The sequence below is a fragment of the Zonotrichia leucophrys genome, chromosome 15 (genome assembly GCF_028769735.1).
Source record: "Zonotrichia leucophrys gambelii isolate GWCS_2022_RI chromosome 15, RI_Zleu_2.0, whole genome shotgun sequence".
Taxonomy (NCBI): Eukaryota; Metazoa; Chordata; class Aves; order Passeriformes; family Passerellidae; genus Zonotrichia; species Zonotrichia leucophrys.
In genome coordinates, this window is record NC_088185.1 from 11,779,885 (window position 1) to 11,798,281 (window position 18,397).

Below are 18,397 nucleotides of genomic sequence, written 5' to 3' on the forward strand. Positions count from 1 at the left end.
GTTCAGGAATCAGCTGTGATCACCCCAGGGCACCTCAAGCAAAGGTGCTGTTATTCCAGCCCACACTGCCAGCCCTGATGTCAAAGAAGCTGATGTAGACTCTGGAAGGGAAGACAGGCACTGTTAACAGCTGGGAGCAGAGAGCTGCCGGCTGCTCAGGACAGGCTGCAGATCTCCCCTGGGCCTCTGTCCTTCCCAGGCCTTGCACTCCCTTCCCCCTGCCCTGTTCATGCCCCATCTCCTCGCACTCTGGAGTTCCTAGGGATCCAGTTCTTGTGTCTGTACTGGGTTGTCCGGTTTTCTCGGCTGTTTGAAGGGCCTGGAAAGGCCCGGGGTGGCCTTGGGGCAGCCCGCGTATCAAAGGACGAGAAGAGGCTTCAGTTCTTCTTTCGGTCTTTATGTTTATTAATTGTTTATCTAAAAGATTTTCTCTCGGCCCGACAGAGCTCTGCTCAGCAGCCAGCCATGAGCACACTGTGTAGCCCTCCGGGCAGTCACCCATCTTTATACCCATGGTTACGTGTACAATATTTATCATTTTTCCCCAATCCTTTTTATTTTTATTGTCCGGTGCACTTTTAGTAATGACCAATCCGAAAGTGCCACCATGACCAAGAAGATGGAGGAGAAAAAAGCAGAAGAGGACAGGACACGCCCCAATTCCTCCATCTTACTTCTCTAAACCCCCCTGTACAGAAATCCTAAACCCGTGTCTCACCCTCTAATTAACTGATCCCTTCACCATTCACCCCGGTGAAATCCTCCCATCCTCATACAGGTGTCGTCTCCTGTGTAGGGTCAAAGTCCAGCCACCAGACACTTCTGGAACATTCCAGGACTCCCGAGCCCCCCAAGGGTGGTCTCGGTGACACCTCAGTCCTGAGGTGCTGAGATCCCACACTGGGTCTTTTGCACGTGATATCTGTGGGTACATACAGTGCCTGAACCTACATCATTTTAACCAAGGAATTCTGCAGCTTCTGGACATTGGCATTGCAGCTCATGCAATGGCTCTTCTCTTTTTAGCTGGGGAGTTGCTCAGTTGGCTTGGCATTTGATGCCTTTAATCAGCACATTAATAGAGAGCACCAAAGGACCAGCCTGGGATGAATAGCTCTAACAATCTGTGGAAATTCATGTCAGACAAGTTGCTGTTTGAGCTCACCTGTCAGATGGTATTTTCAGCTGTTTGCTCATCAGCTCACAAAGCAATTTGGAGTAGCCCTTGTTCTCCTGCTCCCCTATCTTTCCACTGCTGTAGAGAAAGCACACAGCACAAGGGTCTGTGGAGCCACCAAAGGACATCACCTGGTCAGGACAGATCTGTATTGCTAGATACTGTTGGAAGAAGAAAATGAATGTCATTTTCTTTGCCATATTGAGAAAAGTTTTGAAAATCCAGGAAGGCATTTATGTACCTAAACTGCAGTGAAAACAAGTGCATGTTTTTGATATGCAAGGCTTTTTTTGACATCTTACTGTCTAGATTTGTGTTCTACTCCAAGATCCTCACTCCTGTGTCAAAGGCCAGTACAGAGACTCCATAGTTTTTAGGGTTCCTAGTCCAGGAGCTCAGTGACCTGTGGTACCTGCAGCACCTCTCCGAGCCACCAGGCTCTCCCTGCCCTGTGGGAAGGTCAGGGACAAGGGGCAGTGCAATGCTCCTGCTGCCCATTGCGTTCCAGAGGGATTTTGCACCTCACTGGCTCCTGCTGCAGTCTTCCCTGCTGAGGGAAATGTGAACTGACACGGCAGAGGCCTAAATCAACATGCACCTCATTAAACAAAACACAGCTTAATCCTGCTGTTGTTCTTGAGATCAGGAAAAACAGAAGAAAGTATCTATGTTAATATTAATGACCAGCCCTCCATTTTCCCCTGTGCTAATACACAGTGTCAGATCCCCCCACTGGGGAATGTGGGGATCAGCTCCTCTGGCACCCAGCTGCCCTCTGTGCTGCTCTTCCCCACGTTCATTAGCAGTGCATCATTGGAACTGAGCAGCACTTCACCCTCCTGGTAAAACAAGGCAGCCTGAGTACCAGGAGCTGGCTGGGTAATGAGCCTTGGCCATCATTTACAGTTTGTTTGGGTGTGAGGTGCATCAGAGCACAGCAGCACAGGATCAGCCAAGGAGATCCTGCTGAGGTACCACTTGCTTGGCCCTGCTCTCCCCTGTCTGGACACCACGTGCTCTTGACTTTGTGCCAAGTGTAGGTACATCCATGCCTTTAACTCCTACCCAGGAAGCAGATTATCACTATCAAAAGAAAAATCAAGTTGAGGCATTAATCAGCATTATTCTCTTCTTAGAGCAGTTTGAAAATATTTGGAACCGTTCTTCCAATAGGAAAAAACCCTATTTGATTAAAAATCCGTATTTTTCCCAAATGGCACAGTTTCCTGTGAGAGGAAAGCTCTGCATTCCAGCCCACCCTAATCCTTTCCTTCTTTCTGTGTTATAACTAAGAGACTCTCCCTTTCCTATTGCCTCCTTTGTCACGAAGAGCTTGTATGTCCTCTTCAGAAAAATCCCTTTGTTATTCCCTGTATATCTCTAAGTCCCATTACATTTGCCTTCCACACAGCTGCACAAACCTGCTCCAGCTGCATCCCAGCCCTGGCCTCTAGCTTTATATTCAGAAGCTGTTATGCAAGACACACCCCTTGCCCCCCCAACAGCAAGTACTTGTTTACTAGACTGATAAAAATTGGATTTTTAAAAGAGAGATAAAACACATCAGTTTTATGAAAGAATTTAATGTGTTCAGGTGTCCCAGTGCTTGGAGAAAGATTTGCTGGGGAGCCCTCAGAGCCCTTTCTATAGGCACCAAAACTTCCTTCTTTCCACAGTTTCAAAGCATCGCTCCCAAAGCAAAGTAAACGTTTTCTGAAAATGAGCTGTGAATATGCACAAAGAGCGTTTAAACAAGCAGCTACAGATCCACAGCCAATTCACTAAAGGTACAGCTCATGGTAGGAAGTTAACAGCTCTGTGGAGAAGTTTTCTTTTGGTTTTCCATATTCTACAACCTTCAGTAAGCAGCTGATACAGTGACCAGTGACCAGTCAGTATTAAGAAAATAACAGCCTTATAAATCCTTATCAGCCCCTCAATACCAGTGTTTCAGGGCCTCACCTCAGTAGCACACTGCCATATTTTACCTGCCATGTTTTGGCAGATAAAACCCCTCCAGTTTGGTAGTGAAACCAGCAGGCAGCTTTTACTCTGCTGTTTTGATTACAAATAGCAGGATGCCACACAGATATTTTTGCCAGATGTCCAAGCAAGCTGAATAAATAATTTTTGTGCTTCAACTGTAACCACTAGGCTCCAGGCAGTTTGGTAAATAACAGGCATTTATTCAATAGCTCTCAGCAAGGAAGTGGAGGCTGAGCTTTGCTTTTCAGGTTCTTGAGAGGTATTCACAGGTACCTGTGGACACATCCCCACATCATCCAGTCCTCATCTACAGATAAATACATGCAATATCATCCTGCAGAAACTTATCTTGAATACTCCAGGGTTTGGAGACCTCAACAAAGCTAAGTTACAGTGAACAAGTGTTTGATATTCTCCCAGAGAGAAGACTGCAAATCCTGGTGAGTCATTAGCTATATTAGTTTATCAAGGCTATCACTCAGAAACAGCTCATTGCATAGGCACAGCTGATTAAAGAAGGAAAACATTTCAGCAAATGGTCTTACCTGTGCTGGTTTGCCCAATGCTTTTGATAATTGTTGGGTGAGCTCCCCTGCAAAAGATTCTGGGACTTTATCCTTGCTTATATTTGTGTTAACAATGAATTTAGGCATCTTTGGATCACAAGCAGGTTTTTTTTCAGCTCACCTTGTTCTCAGCTTTATTTCTAACTCACCACAAGCTGGCCCAGCCCACTGTGCCAGTGAGCACCTCAGGAGCCTCTGAATAGTCGGTGACACCTCCAGCAGGTGCATTGGGAGGGTGGCAGTGGCCCAGGAGGGGAGGCTGCCTGTGCCATCTGCAGCTGCTCACACAGCCTGGGAGGGAGCCCAGCTCTGCACCCCTCGTGTCTGGAGACAGCCCAGTTGTCACAGACATCTTTTATGAAAAATCCTTTCCTTAGGGTTTTTCCTCCTGAGAAGGTGAGAGGTCTCAGGAACAAAATGTAAACAATGATTATCTGCTGCTGTGGAATGCAACAGGTGCATCTGGGATTGGCCCATGTTGGTTGTTTGTAATTAATGGCCAATCACAGTCAGCTGGCTCTGACTCTCTGTCCCAGCCACAAGACTTTGTTATCATTCTTTCTTTTTCTATTCTTAGCCAGCCTTCTGATGAAATCTTTCCTTCTATTCTTTTAGTATAGTTTTAATATAATATATATCATAAAATAATAAATCAGCCTTCTGAAACATGGAGTCAGATCCTCATCTCTTCCCTCATCCTCAGACCCCTGTGACCACTGTCACACCCAGTCATTAAACCAATGGAATATCAAATGTTTCAGAGGCTGAGTGCAGGTTGTAATGCACCTCTTTATGCAAGTTAGTAATTGTTTCTTAAAAATTGGATGAGCAATTCAATTGTGAGGTCTGAAACTCTCTCTGTGGAACAGACCATAACAAACCCCCCCAGTGACACATGTTGTGCAGACCTTTCCTGAACCATGACTAAGTCACCACAAAGATGCCTTAAAATCAGAATCTTGATTTTCCAGTGTGGTGATGCATTCTGCATGCTCAGAGAAGACTTGTTTTCAACTTGCTCCTTTGTTGTGCAAATAGTTCCATAACAGTCCCAACTCCTGGGAGATAGGAAATCCACAGGAGCAGCTTTTATCCAGGCTGGAGGAGCGCAGGGCAAGGCTGGGATCAGTTCTCACTGCCTGGAACAGCTTTACATGAAAGAAGTGATTTAGAGGGATCACATGGCAATAGGGGGTGTTCACAGATGTGTGGGGAGAGCAGGGTGAAAATGCTGATGGGGATGAAATAAATGGTTTGATCATCTCTCCATGTTAAAAGTGATGGGTGTCTTTGTGCCCAGTAGTTTCTGAGTAATGAACTTTTCTACTCACTCCATTTTCTCCAGGCTTTCTACAGTTTGCACTAAATGGTGTAATTGAAGAAAACACTTTTTAATTGTGAAAACTTCTTTATGAAGGTGCTGAAGCTGATTGTGTTCCAGGTCAGGTTGACTGGGCCTGAACAACCTGACCCAAAAGGTGCCATCCCTGCCCATGGCAGGGGGTGGAATTAGATGATCCTTAAGGTCCCTTCCAACCCAATCAATTCCATGATTGTGTGGGATGTGTTGATTTTAAGTTAGTTCCTTCACTGTGGCACCCTTGTTGTAAAAAGTCAGCAAACAAAAAGTCAGGAGATGAAATGTCAGTGCTCATTTCCAGCCCACGTTTGTGGATTGTGTTTCCTGTATGCACTCTGAAAATAATGAAAACCCTAAAAAAACCCAGAAATAAAATCTGGTTTCCAAAAAGCCTTTTCAGGGTATGTTTCCTAAGCCAAAGTGTTAAAAACAAACACAAGTGACCCCTCCATCTGCAAGGAGAGGAGCTGTAGTTTGTAATATTGATTCATTTTTTCTTCAGTGGTTAGAGGAAAGCAGGTGGCATGATCCAAAGTGTTTAGTTACAGCCATCCTATACTTGTTATTGGTCACTTGGAAAAACTTAGACTATTTCCAATGAACTTCACAACCTATTTTTATTGCTGGGTACAACAATCAGTCGTTATTCCCAGCTAGCTTACATAGCAAGAAAAACATTTCCAAAACAAACTCTTTCTTCTGTGCAAACATCTGATGTAATTCCCAGGAGTGGATGCAGCAGGTTGGAAATCAGTTCCTTAGACACCAGAGATGCTCTCCAGAGCCTGCTTTATTTTATAGCAGCATTTCACTTCTTTTGCCTGCAAGAATATCTCAGTTTAGCAGGTCCTTGTCCTGCCTAGAGTTACTGGGATGTTTCCCACTGAGATTTCCATTACATCTCCAGGACTGTTGTGCAGCAAATTTCACTTTCAATGCTTTTCTCTGTCGTCATGTTGAAACCTTTTTCTGAATTTGAGGTGTTAATTTTTGTTCTGTATCATCTTGGGTCACCTAAACCATTATTTAGCTTTTCCCTCTGCTGCCTGTCAGCCACACTAGACTTTTGTGTTTCCCATTTTTAATCATTCTTTATCTTGGTTCATCTTAAAATATTTCACTTATTCTTTTGTATTTCTGACACTCTGAGCTGTTTGTCAGCAGGTTCCTGCTTAGTGTAACTCTAGAATAATGAGTTTCATATCTATCTTAAAAAAGAAAAAACAAATGAGACAGAAGAGCTTGCAGTCTGTTTTTAATGTTTCCTTTTTAGTTCTATTGCAACATTGTTTCCTGTCTTTTCTAAGAGATGCAAATTTCTTCTCTGAACATTCAGAGCTTGGTGCAATACAACTGTTCCTTAGGAAGGTTATTTTCAGTGACAGAGGTTTCTTTTTTCCCAAAGTTCAGCTTGTTGAATTCTGCTTTTATTTCCATGATTGATTTTCCCTTGGTCTCAGGAAGATACAGGTAGATGAAAATTGCTGATACAACAAGGATTCCCAAAAAGATGAGGAAGCAGAGGGGTCCAAGGTTATCCTGCAGGCAGAAATGCAAGACAATGTGAGGAAAATAATAAACTGATTTCTATTTCCCTGCCCTTTAGTGCAAGCCTGTGTCTTAGGAATTTAAATTCAAAGGTGTGCTCAGTGCAGTCCAGGACAGGAACCAACCCAGGAGTTCCCACTGGCCTTGTTGGACCTGAGTCCAATTGCTGCTCCTTGACAAGCCTGGGGGTTTCTCTGCAGGTTTGGTGTTTGGACAGAGTGCTGAGATTTGCACATCATTGCAATTTATTGCTGTTATTTTGCCCCTTGTCAGCATTCAGAAATAGATTAGCCTGGGAAGGGGATCCTCTGAGAGTCACTTACAACAATCACGGGAAAAATCATCCCAAGTACAAAGAGTCCCATCCAGTTGATGCAGCCAACAATCAGGAAGGCTGATGGTCTGTATGACTGGCTGAAGATTTCAACCATCACAGATATGGTGGCTCCAGCTGGAAAAGCAAAGCCAAACACACACCAGGTGTCGCAGACATTTTTCATAGAAATCCTTTCTTTCACATTTGTCCATCTTCTGGGAAGCAGAGCCCCAGAAGAAGAATGTAAACAATTGTTATCAGCTGCTGTGAAATGTAGCAGGTGTCCCTGTGATTGGCTCATCTTCCATGTGTACCATTAAAGGCCAATCACAGGAGCAGCTCAGGGACAGATTCCCTGGACACAGAACTTTATTATTCATTCTTTCTATTCTATTCTTAGCATAGCTGCTCTCTGCAACTTCTCTTCTTATTGTTTTTAGTATAGTTATAATGTATTATATATCTTATATCAATAAATCAAGCCTTCTGATCAAGGAACAAGATTCTCGTCCTTCTCTCACCACAGTGACCGTCTAAGGTCGCTGTAATAACCAGGTTCATTTGTTTCCTCGCTTCTGCTGCAGCTCCTCCCAGTGGCATGGCAGAGGGGACAGACAGACAGAATAGGTCACCTGTTGGTAGGTGGCCTCTGCTATGAGGGTGAAAGGCCTTGATTCCAGAAATGGAATCCAGCAGTTAATTTAGGTTTCTCTTGTATGTACTGGAATAGTTTTTCTGGTATCAGTGGGTGTGTGCAGTTCCATATGGCACTGGTGTCACAGACATCTTTTATGAAAAATCTTTTATGAAAAATCTTTTCTTTAAGATTTTTCCTCTTGAGAAGCCTCAAGAACAAAATGTAAACAATGGTTATCTGCTGCTGTGGAATGCAACAAGTAGACCTTTGATTAACCTATGTGAGTTGTTTCTAATTAATGGCCAATCACAGTGAGCTAGCTCGGACAGAGAGTCCGAGCCACAAACCTTTGTTATCATTCTTTCTTTTTCTATTCTTAGCCAGCCTTCTGAGGAAATCCTTTCTTCTATTCTTTTAGTACAGTTTTAATATATGTATATCATAAAATAATAAATCAGCCTTCTGAAACATGGAGTCAGATCCTCATCTCTTCCCTCAGACCCCTGTGAGCACGGTCACACACTGGTAGCTGTTACTGGTGCAGGGTTTATAGAACCAGCCTCTCTTTTGGCTCCTGTGGCCACTTCCACCTGGAGCATGTTGGTAGGCAAAAGCTTGACTTGTTAAGTCACTGAAGATGATTACTATAACATACCTGGCAATGTCTAGAATCCTCTTTTTAGCTGACTAATTTAGAAATTGTTTTGAATTTTCTATCTCACGCCCTCTGGAGAAGATGATACTGGTTTAAATTATTTAGATCATGGGATCAGCAATAAAATTTGAGGGGTCTACATCCTTCTCCTGTCTCCCCTTGTATGTGTCTGCCTTTCCCTCTCTTATTTCCAGAACTTTTTAGCAGGGCACTGGCCAGTTCTTCCTCTGCCAACCAATTCAACCCCAAATTTCCTCCCAGCATCAGCACTGATGTACTCACACGGCCCAATTCCAAAGAAGACAACGAACAGGAAGATCAAGATGACACTGAAGTAATGCATCCAGAAAAAGCGATGCTGAAAGTGAGAAACCAGCGAGACCACACCATTACACACAGGACAGAGCAGCAGAGCTCTGTACTCCTGCCACTGCCTGGAGATTTTACACATCTCCTGCAGCTTAGGAGCAGGAAGGGAGGCTGGGGAAGTGGCCAGGAGGCTGCTGCCCCTTTACCTGCAGTGACAGGGTGGTGGTGAGCAGGGCCAGCACAGAGCACATCAGCAGGTACCCGCCCCAGAGCAGCACCTTCCGCCCAAAGCGATCTATGAGGGTGCTCTGCAAAGCAGAAAACACAGCTCACCAACCCCAGACCTCAAAGGAAACCATCCCTCCCCTCTCCATGTGTTCTGTGCAGCAGACTTGTCTCAGTAATAGCCACAAATCAGTGTCATTTGACAGTCTCTTAGTTCCTGATGAATTTGATTAGTTTTTTCAAAACTAATTCATTATTAATTAAGCTGTGTTTATTAGTCAATCCTAAGCTGTTATTAGACATTTGCATGCTGGCATATGTCAAATTGTCCCCACATATGGACACACATCTAATCCAGAACATCAGAAGATTATTATTTTGCAGAAAAAAGTGGATCTAAAGACACACACTCATGCAAATAATTTTGGGGAAAAACTTTGTATCCTGCCTGTGGTTTTGCAGAAGCAGGAAGATGTGGCTTAGGTTATGCAAAATTTCTCTGAGCCCAGTTATAAGAAAGGAAAGGCACAGTTGTTGGCCACATTAAACTTTTCCTTCAAAGTCAAATCTGAAAAGACTTACACACAGTATGGAGGACAAGCACTCACACAGCCCAACTCCCAGGGACACGTATGGGATCAGGTATTCCTCAAACTTGGCTGTGTGGAATACTTCAAAAGAATAGAAGTAGATCTGAAAAACGCAAAGAGGAAATAAACCTGTGAAAAAGGTGTTGGATTTGAGATACAATTCTAAGCTAGTTTAATAACATTGAGAGGTTTCTTGTGCTGCCTCTCTTGTCCTGGGCATGAGGAGAGCACTCAACTGCATTTATGCCACAGAGCTGCAGCGTGGTCATGACAATCAGCAGGATGTAGAGCTGCCAGCGCAGGGATGGCTCTTGCAGCACTTCAAGGACACGCAGGGTTTTGGTGCTCGCCACGGCGCCCTTCTCCTTCATAATGTCATCAATTTCTGCTTGGTGGTCTCCTTCCCCCCAGAGCTTCCTGATGGCTGCAGGGGACAGAGAGGGAAGTGGATTATCCTACCACGATAACTCCTTCAGCATTTGTGGGGGTTTCAGTCGTTGGTTTTTCTGGGTCTGGATTGAAGGCACTTCAGACAGTAGTTCATGTTGGGACTCAGGTGTTTATTATTTCTTATCAGTAAAACAGTCTCACTGCTGTGAGTTCAGCAGCTTTTCATTAGAAGGTACAAAATGGCCAACAATCTCTTGGTACAAAGTCTTTTAAGACTGAACTCTCCAATTAAGAGCTGACACCTGGATTATTTTCCCTTTTAACCCAATAAAGTGGTCCCACAGAGCTGCAATGGGGACTTTTCTGCCCAATTACAAAATGCCACCCAAACCCATGAGGAAGAAGGAAGAAGCAGCATGAAGAAGAAACCCTGTGCCCTCCATCTTGCTTCCATCCACAACATACTAAAATTCCCAAACCCTAAATTTCTCACCAAGTGATACCCCTACACTGCTCTCTATAATCTATTTCACACTTTTGTGGATTCCAGTCTGTCTTGAAGTCTGGGAACCTTTCTCCATGAATGAGGGTCAAAGTCAGTGCTCCCCTGTGGGTCAGGGCACCCCAGAGCAGACACAGAAACGTTCCCTGGGTTTCCACATGTATTAAACCCTTTAGGCTGCCTGTCCATTTGAGTAGGTGCTGGTGCTGCTTCTGCCATCTGGTTGCTGCAGGGGCAGTGAGCAAGTTGAAGGATTTTGTCTGTCTGGTTGTCAGTATAGCACAGCTTTCTAATGTGGAGTTTACTTAACTGTAAACAAAATAAATATTTTAGTACTTTTTATCAAAAAATACAAAAAAGACAGCTGCCTGAACCATTTCTTTTAAAGAAATGAAGCAGTGCCCAGCAAGGTGGGAAATGTTAGATGTGCTGATATACATCTGTGTTTCTTGTCTTCATGGGCTGAGTGAGGTTGGCACAGACATTGCCAGGGGCACCAGGTTAGCACAGGCATTGCCAGGGGTACCAGGTTAGCACAGACATTGCCAGGGGTACCAGGGGTACCAGGTTAGCACAGACATTGCCAGGAGTACCAGGTTGGCACAGGCATTGCCAGGGGTACCAAGGGTACCAGGTTAGCACAGACATTGCCCCAGAGGTCCCAGGTTGGCACAGACACTGCCAGGGGTACCAGGGGTACCAGGCTAACACAGACATTGCCAGGGTCCCAGGTTAACACAGGCATTACCAGGGCACCAGGGGTACCAGGTTAGCACAGACACTGCCAGGGGTACCAGGGGTCCCAGGTTGGCACAGGCATTGCCAGGGGTACCAGGTTAGCACAGGCATTGCCAGGGGTACCAGGGGTACCAGGTTAGCACAGGCATTGCCAGGGGTCCCAGGTTAGCACAGACATTGCCAGGGGTCCCAGGTTGGCACAGGCATTGCCAGGGGTCCCAGGTTAGCACAGACATTGCCAGGGGTACCAGGTTAGCACAGACATTGCCAGGGGTACCAGGTTAGCACAGACATTGCCAGGGGTACCAGGTTAGCACAGGCATTGCCAGGGGTACCAGGTTGGCACAGGCATTGCCAGGGGTCCCAGGTTGGCACAGACATTGCAGGGGTACCAGGTTAGCACAGACATTGCCCCAGGGGCACCAGGGATCCCAGGTTAGCACGGGCATTGCCAGGGGTACCAGGGGTACCAGGTTAGCACAGGCATTGCCAGGGGTACCAGGGGTACCAGGTTAGCACAGGCATTGCCAGGGGCACCAGGGGTACCAGGTTAGCACAGACATTGCCAGGGGTACCAGGTTAGCACAGACATTGCCCCAGGGGTACCAGGGGTACCAGGTTAGCACAGGCATTGCCAGGGGTACCAGGGGTACCAGGTTAGCACAGGCATTGCCAGGGGTGCCAGGTTAGCACAAACATTGCCAGGGGTACCAGGTTAGCACAGGCATTACCAGGGGTACCAGGTTAGCACAGACACTGCCCCAGGGGTACCAGGGGTCCCAGGTTGGCACAGGCATTGCAGGGGTACCAGGTTGGCACAGACACTGCCAGGGGTACCAGGTTAGCACAGGCATTGCCAGGGGTACCAGGGGTACCAGGTTAACACAGACACTGCCAGGGGTACCAGGTTAGCACAGACATTGCCAGGGGCACCAGGGGTACCAGGTTAGCACAGACATTGCCCCAGGGGCACCAGGGGTACCAGGTTAGCACAGACATTGCCAGGGGTACCAGGGGTACCAGGTTAGCACAGACATTGCCCCAGGGGTACCAGGGGTCCCAGGTTAGCACAGACATTGCCAGGGGTCCCTGAGCCTCCCTCTGTGAGGCTGCCTGTGCTCCATGGCCCTGCCCTGTGCAGCACAGCCCTGCCCTGCCTCCTGTGCTGCAGAGGCTCTCCCTGGGACACAGCAGATGAAGGGAAGAAGTGAGGAAAGCAGACACTCTACCTTTCCTGCAGGCTTCCTCATTACCCTTCTGTATCAGGAGGTAGGATGGTGAGTCAGGGAAAAATGGGAGGGTGACCAGTTGAAGCAATGCTGAAAGTCCACTAGATGCTAACAACCATGGCCACAAAGCTTCGCTTCCTAAAATCTCCCTGGAAAGTGTATGTGAAACAAAATTATGCTGAAATAATGGAATGAATGCTCAGGAAGTTTTTCTGAGTGATAAAGATTGCTCAGATTCCATTCAAGGGTTCACTGGAGTTAACCTCTGAATTTAAATTTGGCAGATTTCACAAATTTGGCTATTTTTATTTCTGACAATTTATTTTAAAGGAATTATCTGATATTTTGAAAACCTTTCTGAATATCATTAGGACCCAGTAGAATGTCTAGAGAGTTGATGAGACTCATTTGACCACTGCTTGGTCACACCAAACATTTGCTATGACTTTCTATGTAAGTACAGTGAATTTTGAAGGGAAGTCTCCTATTAGAAAGAGTGTGGAAATAAGAAGAAATCAGATTATGAGTAAATAATTTTCTGCCTTCTGTATTTAAAAGTATATTTCCCTCAAATACAATTAATATTTTTCTCCTGGCATAGCTAAGGCATGTTTTGGGGAGGAAGAGGAGAGTATTTCTCAGTCACTGACTGGGTGAGAGGATAAGGTTAGAGAAACATTTCTACTTTGAGTGTGACCTGACAGAAAAATTGCAGAATTTACCGTAGTCCAACAAGCTGTCCTGTGAGCTTTCCCAGGGTCAGAAAAACAGCAACAGTGGCGTTGGTAAAACCACGCAGCTTCTTGGGTGAAATCTCTCCTACATACTGAGGATGTATATTGAGAGAAAAACCTTGAACATACAAGAGGATAAAGAACAGTTGAAATATTTAGAAAATATGAACTTTTTGGACCATCCTATCTCACATTGTTTCCATTCACTCTGCTATTTAGGTTACAATTTCTTGCAAAAGAGAGGATACTTTCACTTTTATTGTGTGTGGTTTTATTTGCTTTAAAGACCATTCTTCAAGGATGGCTGTAGAGACAAGCCCAGGACAGCTGGACAGTTTTGTTTTTTCATTGCAGTCAGCTCTGGTGGCCAACACTGGCTTGAGGAGAATTCCCTTATGGGGTTTATCACGTTTCCCAGGTATTTTTCTTACAACTATGAGTGTCAGGAGTTAATTATAAAAGTGCACTTCAGTGTGAGAGCCAGAAAGAGAGAAAGATGCTTCAGAAAGAAAATTTACTTTGTATCTGGAAATGCACAGGGGGATTTTGATCCCAGAATTTGTGACAAAGAAAGGTCTGGTAATGATGACAATGGAATTTAACCTCTTGGGGAAAAATTCTGCAGCCATCACAGTGTGTGTCTGTCTACTGACTTCTGTGAGAAACATTTCAGAGCAGTTGGATCTTTTGTTATTTCAGGTAATGATAATATTTCAGCTCAGCCTTGCAGGCCATGGTGACATACCTGCACCAACGCCATAGAGGAAGCGCCCAACCAGAATCATCTCAAAGGATTTGGCTGTTCTGCTGAGGGCCATGAAAAGTGCAGCTACCAACATGATCAGGTTGGTGAACATTTGGCACTTTTTCCTGAAAAAAAAAAGAAAAAAAGACCTTGAGAATTTAGTGAGAACCACTTGTGCTCTTTTGACTACTCTTGCTGTGACAGGAAGTGTGGTACAGCCATTCCCACTGTTTTGAGGAATGGCTGAAATAATTTCAACTTAGGATAGTCAAAATGGTTCTTTAAAACTTTAGGATCTTTTAGATTTGAATTAATACATTTTTTTAGGTTAGAATTTAAACAGTTTGTCAGCATTTCCACAGTACAAGTAGGGAAAAAGATGGAAGGAGTGGCCCAGTTTGTCAGCAAGATTTTGAAATGGCTATAAGTCTTTATAAAATGTCAGGGTTTCCCCAGAAATAGTCAGAGTCCATGGGTCCCATACCAAAAACACTCTTGGCTAAATGGGGTGTCTGAGATGGCAGACAGAGTTTTTAGAGGACATTTCATTTCAAAAATCCCTCTGTGGGAATCACAGGCTGCTGTGTTCACCACCCTGCTGGGTCAGGCTCCAAGTCCTTTGCACTCAGATGTTTTGCTGTGACATTTGTTAGACCAGAGCCCCCTTGCACACACTGAGGATCACAGAGCCCCTGTGTTCAGGCTGGGCTGCCAAGTGTTCAATAACCCATGGGAGAGGCTCAGGATCCTTTTGCAGCCTTGGGAGACTCTCAGTGTGTGGGATGAGGCAGTGTCCCACAAGAAATTTCTTGGGGGCACTTACCTGTCAGGAAAGAACACAATTGCAGGCAGGTTAAGATGGTTTGTTGAGACCCAAATGAGGGGCCCCTGGATCAGTGTGCTGTGGAGCAGATCTTTAAGTGGGTCACACCAAGAAGATATGTTTGCCAATTTCTCTGCAAATGAAATTAGTGGTGTTACACACAAGGCACCGAGAACAGACCAGACTGGTGAGGAATCCTTCCTTTGTCCAGTGGCAAAGAGAGTTTGGAGCTAGCTGTCAGTAAAATGGATTGTCAGGAACAGAGATGTCTCTTGGACATTTGTTTTGGTGCTGATTATATCTTACAGTCAAATTACAAGCAATTGTTTTTCTCTTCTCTCCATACTTTCACTAGAGCAGATCTGAATATTTAATGTAACGTCACCACCCCACAATGAGTGCATTTAAATGGAAATCTGACTCTTCTTTGTCACATAAGGATATTTCCAGGTGTTTGAGTAACTGCACATAGTGTGTTACAACACAAGACACACAGCTCCTTCATTGGGGTTTGTAAAGTTGGGAGATCTTTATGAGAATGAGAGGGGACCTTGGGGAGAATGTGACCCTACACCTCTGATCTGGTGATGTGCTGGTGACTGCAGCCCTCACAGAGCACAGCTCCCTGGGGAGGGCAGATAAACAGGACAGAAGGCTGCTTGGAAAAAGTGGATGTGCCAGGAAACCAAACCAATTGTCTTCAACAGGGCTGCTTCAACAAAAATAAGGGATTTATTTGTCCCCTTGGTATTTCCCTGTGCTTTCTGACTGCAGAGCTGTTAGAAGCAGCACTCACTTCCTGTATTTTGTAGTCAGGTAGCCACAGCAGAGGCTGCCCAGGAAGCCTCCTATGCCATAGACAGACACAATGAAGGACCACAGCAGCATGACTGAGTCAGGGTGGAGGGCAGAGCCGTGCCGATCTATCCAGGTTTCATTGATAAACTTCCTGATGTGCTGGAAAAGAAAACAACATTTGCCTGGATAATGGGTCTGGATAACCAGATCCCTTCACATTTGGTTGTTGTACTTCAGGCCAAGCCTGTGGTTCTCATATCAGACTTACTTTGAGACTTTTTTAGTGAAACAAGTTAACTGAGATCACACTGCAAATTCTTCAGGGCTGTATCAGTCAGGAGCTTCCTGGTGAGCACGCTGAGAGCTCAGCTTGTGCCCTCCTTTGGAGGCTTGTACACCACATGGCAAGAGCTTATTTCAAATAGAAAATGCTGTCCAGCTCTTTTAAGGAGGAAAATTTCTCTACACATGATGTAACTGCCAGCCAAAGAAAAGGCCCAGACACATCAGCTGAGTGCTCAGGAAATTTGGGATTATGGGAGAACAGAGGCTCTCACCTTTGTGTTTCAGCCTCAGAGAATGGCTACTTACCACAGAAGGATAGTTGATGACAGAAATATGGAATCCATATGGGAAACTGCCCCCAATTCCCAGCACTAAGATCATTTGAAGTAGGCCCCGGAACTGAACCTGCAAAGCAAAAATAAAACCTCCCTCAGCTCCTCACTGCTCTAGTTTGTGCAAGGCCAGAGACTTTGTAGCCACTTCCTCTTTGATCACTTCAGATCCTTTTGAATTCAAACATTTTCCAAAATCCCTCTAATCTGCTGCCAAAGCACAGCCACCCGTCACAGTGCCAGAGCAAATGGGGGTAAGGTGATAGATAATCCATCCCTCTGCTTGCAAGAAGGAAAAGGAGTTTGAAAAGTTGTTCCTGGTAGTACAACTCTTACTGTGTGCCTGCTGACAGGTTGGCTGGATAAAGGTGTCAGACCTGGGCATGGGGAAGAGGGAATCATTTTCCCTGTGTGCCATGGACAGCAACCAATGTACACCCAAGCATAATGTATGATGATACATGCCACTTCTTCCCTTTTAAAGATTATGGAAACTCCTGGTGGATTATATGAATTATTTTTTGATTAAGTGAAGAAGGTAATTTATTTAAAAATTTATGTCATTATTTCTTAGCCTTTTGCTGTACCATTACTATATTCATTATTTTGGGAAGTAATCAGAGTGCTTAAAATTTAGTATTGTTTTCAGTAACTTAGAAGACAAAGTAAAGTATCACAGTGGTGGAAGAGCCAGAGCTGTTTTTAAAATTTAATTTAATTTAATTTAATTTAATTTCATTTCATTTATTTCATTTTATTTTGTTATATAGAAAAGACAATGCAACATGATCTTCATGGACCCAAGCCCCATTGCTCTTTGTGATGTTTAAACACAGAAAGGAAAGACGGTCTCTGTAAGAAAGGAATTAAAAATCTTTAAAGCACCTGAATCTCTAGGATTATGTTTTCTTTGTTTTTTGTAAGCCAGAGGAGATGTGAGCAGGTACTCACCAGGTTGGAGAGGAAGGCAGCCATGTCCTTTGAATGAGCCAGTGCCTGCTGCTCACTGCTGCTGCCTGCCAAGGAGCCAAATGCTCACATGATGCAGCAGCAGTGTCACTGAGCCAGCCCCATGTTACACAAGTTAAATTTTACTTCAGAGGGTTTTGAGTTAATTGCACATATTCCAGCTGTCGTACAAAGTTTAGGGTTGCTGGATTAAATATTTCAACCAATGCACATGTGCAGCCCAAGTGAACAGGATGGTGGCCCTTGCAGGAGCTGGGTGCTTCATGAACTCTGCCTTCTGCTAGGGGACAGGGGACTGAGAAAACAGCCTTCAACAGGATTCCCATCATCATGACCTGCTCAGTTTTCAATATAAGTGAGAAACTTAGGGTTCTTTTTTGGGAATCTTAGATGGGGCTTGGGCAGTGAACTGCAGGACTTTGGTATGTCACAGGGAAGAGCTGTTCTCTCTCCAGGTGATGGCAACTGGAGCACATCGTGACTTAATCATTACTGGAAGGAACTGAGCTACTCCATGATTTTGAAATGGGGTGCAAACTTAATAATTCTACACTGGTACATCAGGCTTGACCAGCCAAGTGTTTATAGAAGATTTTTCTTTGCTGGTAGTGAGAAAGATTCATCATGTGCTCTTTTGTGGCATTTCCACTAGTCAGTGCACTTGTTTCTGTGTCTGCAATGAAAAATAAGGTTCTTTTGAGGCTGTTTGGTAACCTCCACAGCTGGATTGATGCCTGTTTTTTCTGAGAGAAAATTCTCAGGCTTTAACTGCAGTTATTTCACAATTAAGAGGAATGTATTCATTCAAGTTTTAGTTATCACTTGCCATTTACACTTCAGTTGAAGGAGAGGATGAAGAAATCATAAAGGGTTTAGTTGATGCCAGCAGTCATATTTACTAGAAAATATTTCATATGCAAAGAATATTCCTGGGTTCCCTACTAATGTTTGAAATGTGGTGTATGGCACCACCCAGCCAATTCTCCTGCCACTCTTGGGTCTCATCATGGCCTTGACTTTGCTGTTGGTTTGTGCTGAGAGTTCATGGAGGGATTTTTTCAGTTGAGGTTCTCCAGCAGATAAGCTGTTGTGGAGTGCAAATGAGACTGTCCCTTTGATGCTAAGAATTTCCTTTTCTGTAAAATTATACAAAGCTGAAACCACATGATGTGCCTCTGACTAAGGGACAAAATTCCATGTTAGCTGCTGGAATCTGCCTTGCTCAGATGATAATGGGGGGACACACAAACAGGCAATAACATGTGGACTTCAGCATGGGGCACTCAAATGCAGCCTGTTGCACCTATTTCCTAATGTTTTACTTCACCCACTTCTACCTTGTGTATTTATACATATTGGAAGTTACACTTTTTGCTCAGACTTTAATTTAGAATTCCTACTTTGGGTAGGTTGAATCTCATAACTCTTGCTGTGTGATGTCTTTTGCATTTATGGTGATTAGTGACTGTACTTGCTTGCTGTT

The 18,397-nt window shown here is 44.6% G+C and overlaps 2 protein-coding genes across 2 annotated transcripts; both read right to left on the reverse strand.

The window, feature by feature from the left end:
- Nucleotides 1-3,816, reverse strand: LOC135454697 (macrophage migration inhibitory factor-like). The gene is made up of 3 exons (XM_064727055.1): nt 3,709-3,816; nt 1,166-1,338; nt 1-101 (listed from the first exon to the last, which is right to left on the reverse strand). Exons 1-3 carry the CDS (start codon nt 3,814-3,816, stop codon nt 35-37), a joined length of 348 nt encoding a protein of 115 aa, XP_064583125.1. The 3' UTR covers nt 1-34.
- Nucleotides 3,817-6,327: 2,511 nt separating this feature from the next.
- Nucleotides 6,328-16,976, reverse strand: LOC135454740 (solute carrier family 2, facilitated glucose transporter member 11-like). Its single transcript, XM_064727150.1, has 12 exons — nt 16,897-16,976; nt 15,920-16,018; nt 15,327-15,487; nt 13,708-13,832; nt 12,951-13,080; nt 12,229-12,377; nt 9,606-9,793; nt 9,362-9,472; nt 8,761-8,862; nt 8,528-8,603; nt 6,961-7,088; nt 6,328-6,628 (listed from the first exon to the last, which is right to left on the reverse strand). Exons 1-12 carry the CDS (start codon nt 16,918-16,920, stop codon nt 6,422-6,424), a joined length of 1,500 nt encoding a protein of 499 aa, XP_064583220.1. The 5' UTR covers nt 16,921-16,976; the 3' UTR covers nt 6,328-6,421.
- Between the last annotated feature and the right edge of the window lie 1,421 nt (nt 16,977-18,397).

What these genes read in the sequence shown, in the direction of transcription:
- LOC135454697 (XM_064727055.1), bottom strand. Translation starts at nt 3,816, where the DNA reads ATGCCTAAATTCATTGTTAACACAAATATAAGCAAGGATAAAGTCCCA. An exon ending in CATTGGGCAAACCAGCACAG is followed by an intron (nt 1,339 to 3,708) that starts GTAAGACCATTT and finishes TTCTTCCAACAG; the next exon opens with TATCTAGCAATACAGATCTG. An exon ending in CTGAAAATACCATCTGACAG is followed by an intron (nt 102 to 1,165) that starts GTGAGCTCAAAC and finishes CTTCCCTTCCAG; the next exon opens with AGTCTACATCAGCTTCTTTG.
- LOC135454740 (XM_064727150.1), bottom strand. Translation starts at nt 16,920, where the DNA reads ATGGCTGCCTTCCTCTCCAACCTG. An exon ending in CTGCCTTCCTCTCCAACCTG is followed by an intron (nt 16,019 to 16,896) that starts GTGAGTACCTGC and finishes TTTGCTTTGCAG; the next exon opens with GTTCAGTTCCGGGGCCTACT. An exon ending in TGATTTTTCCCGTGATTGTT is followed by an intron (nt 6,629 to 6,960) that starts GTAAGTGACTCT and finishes TTCTGCCTGCAG; the next exon opens with GATAACCTTGGACCCCTCTG.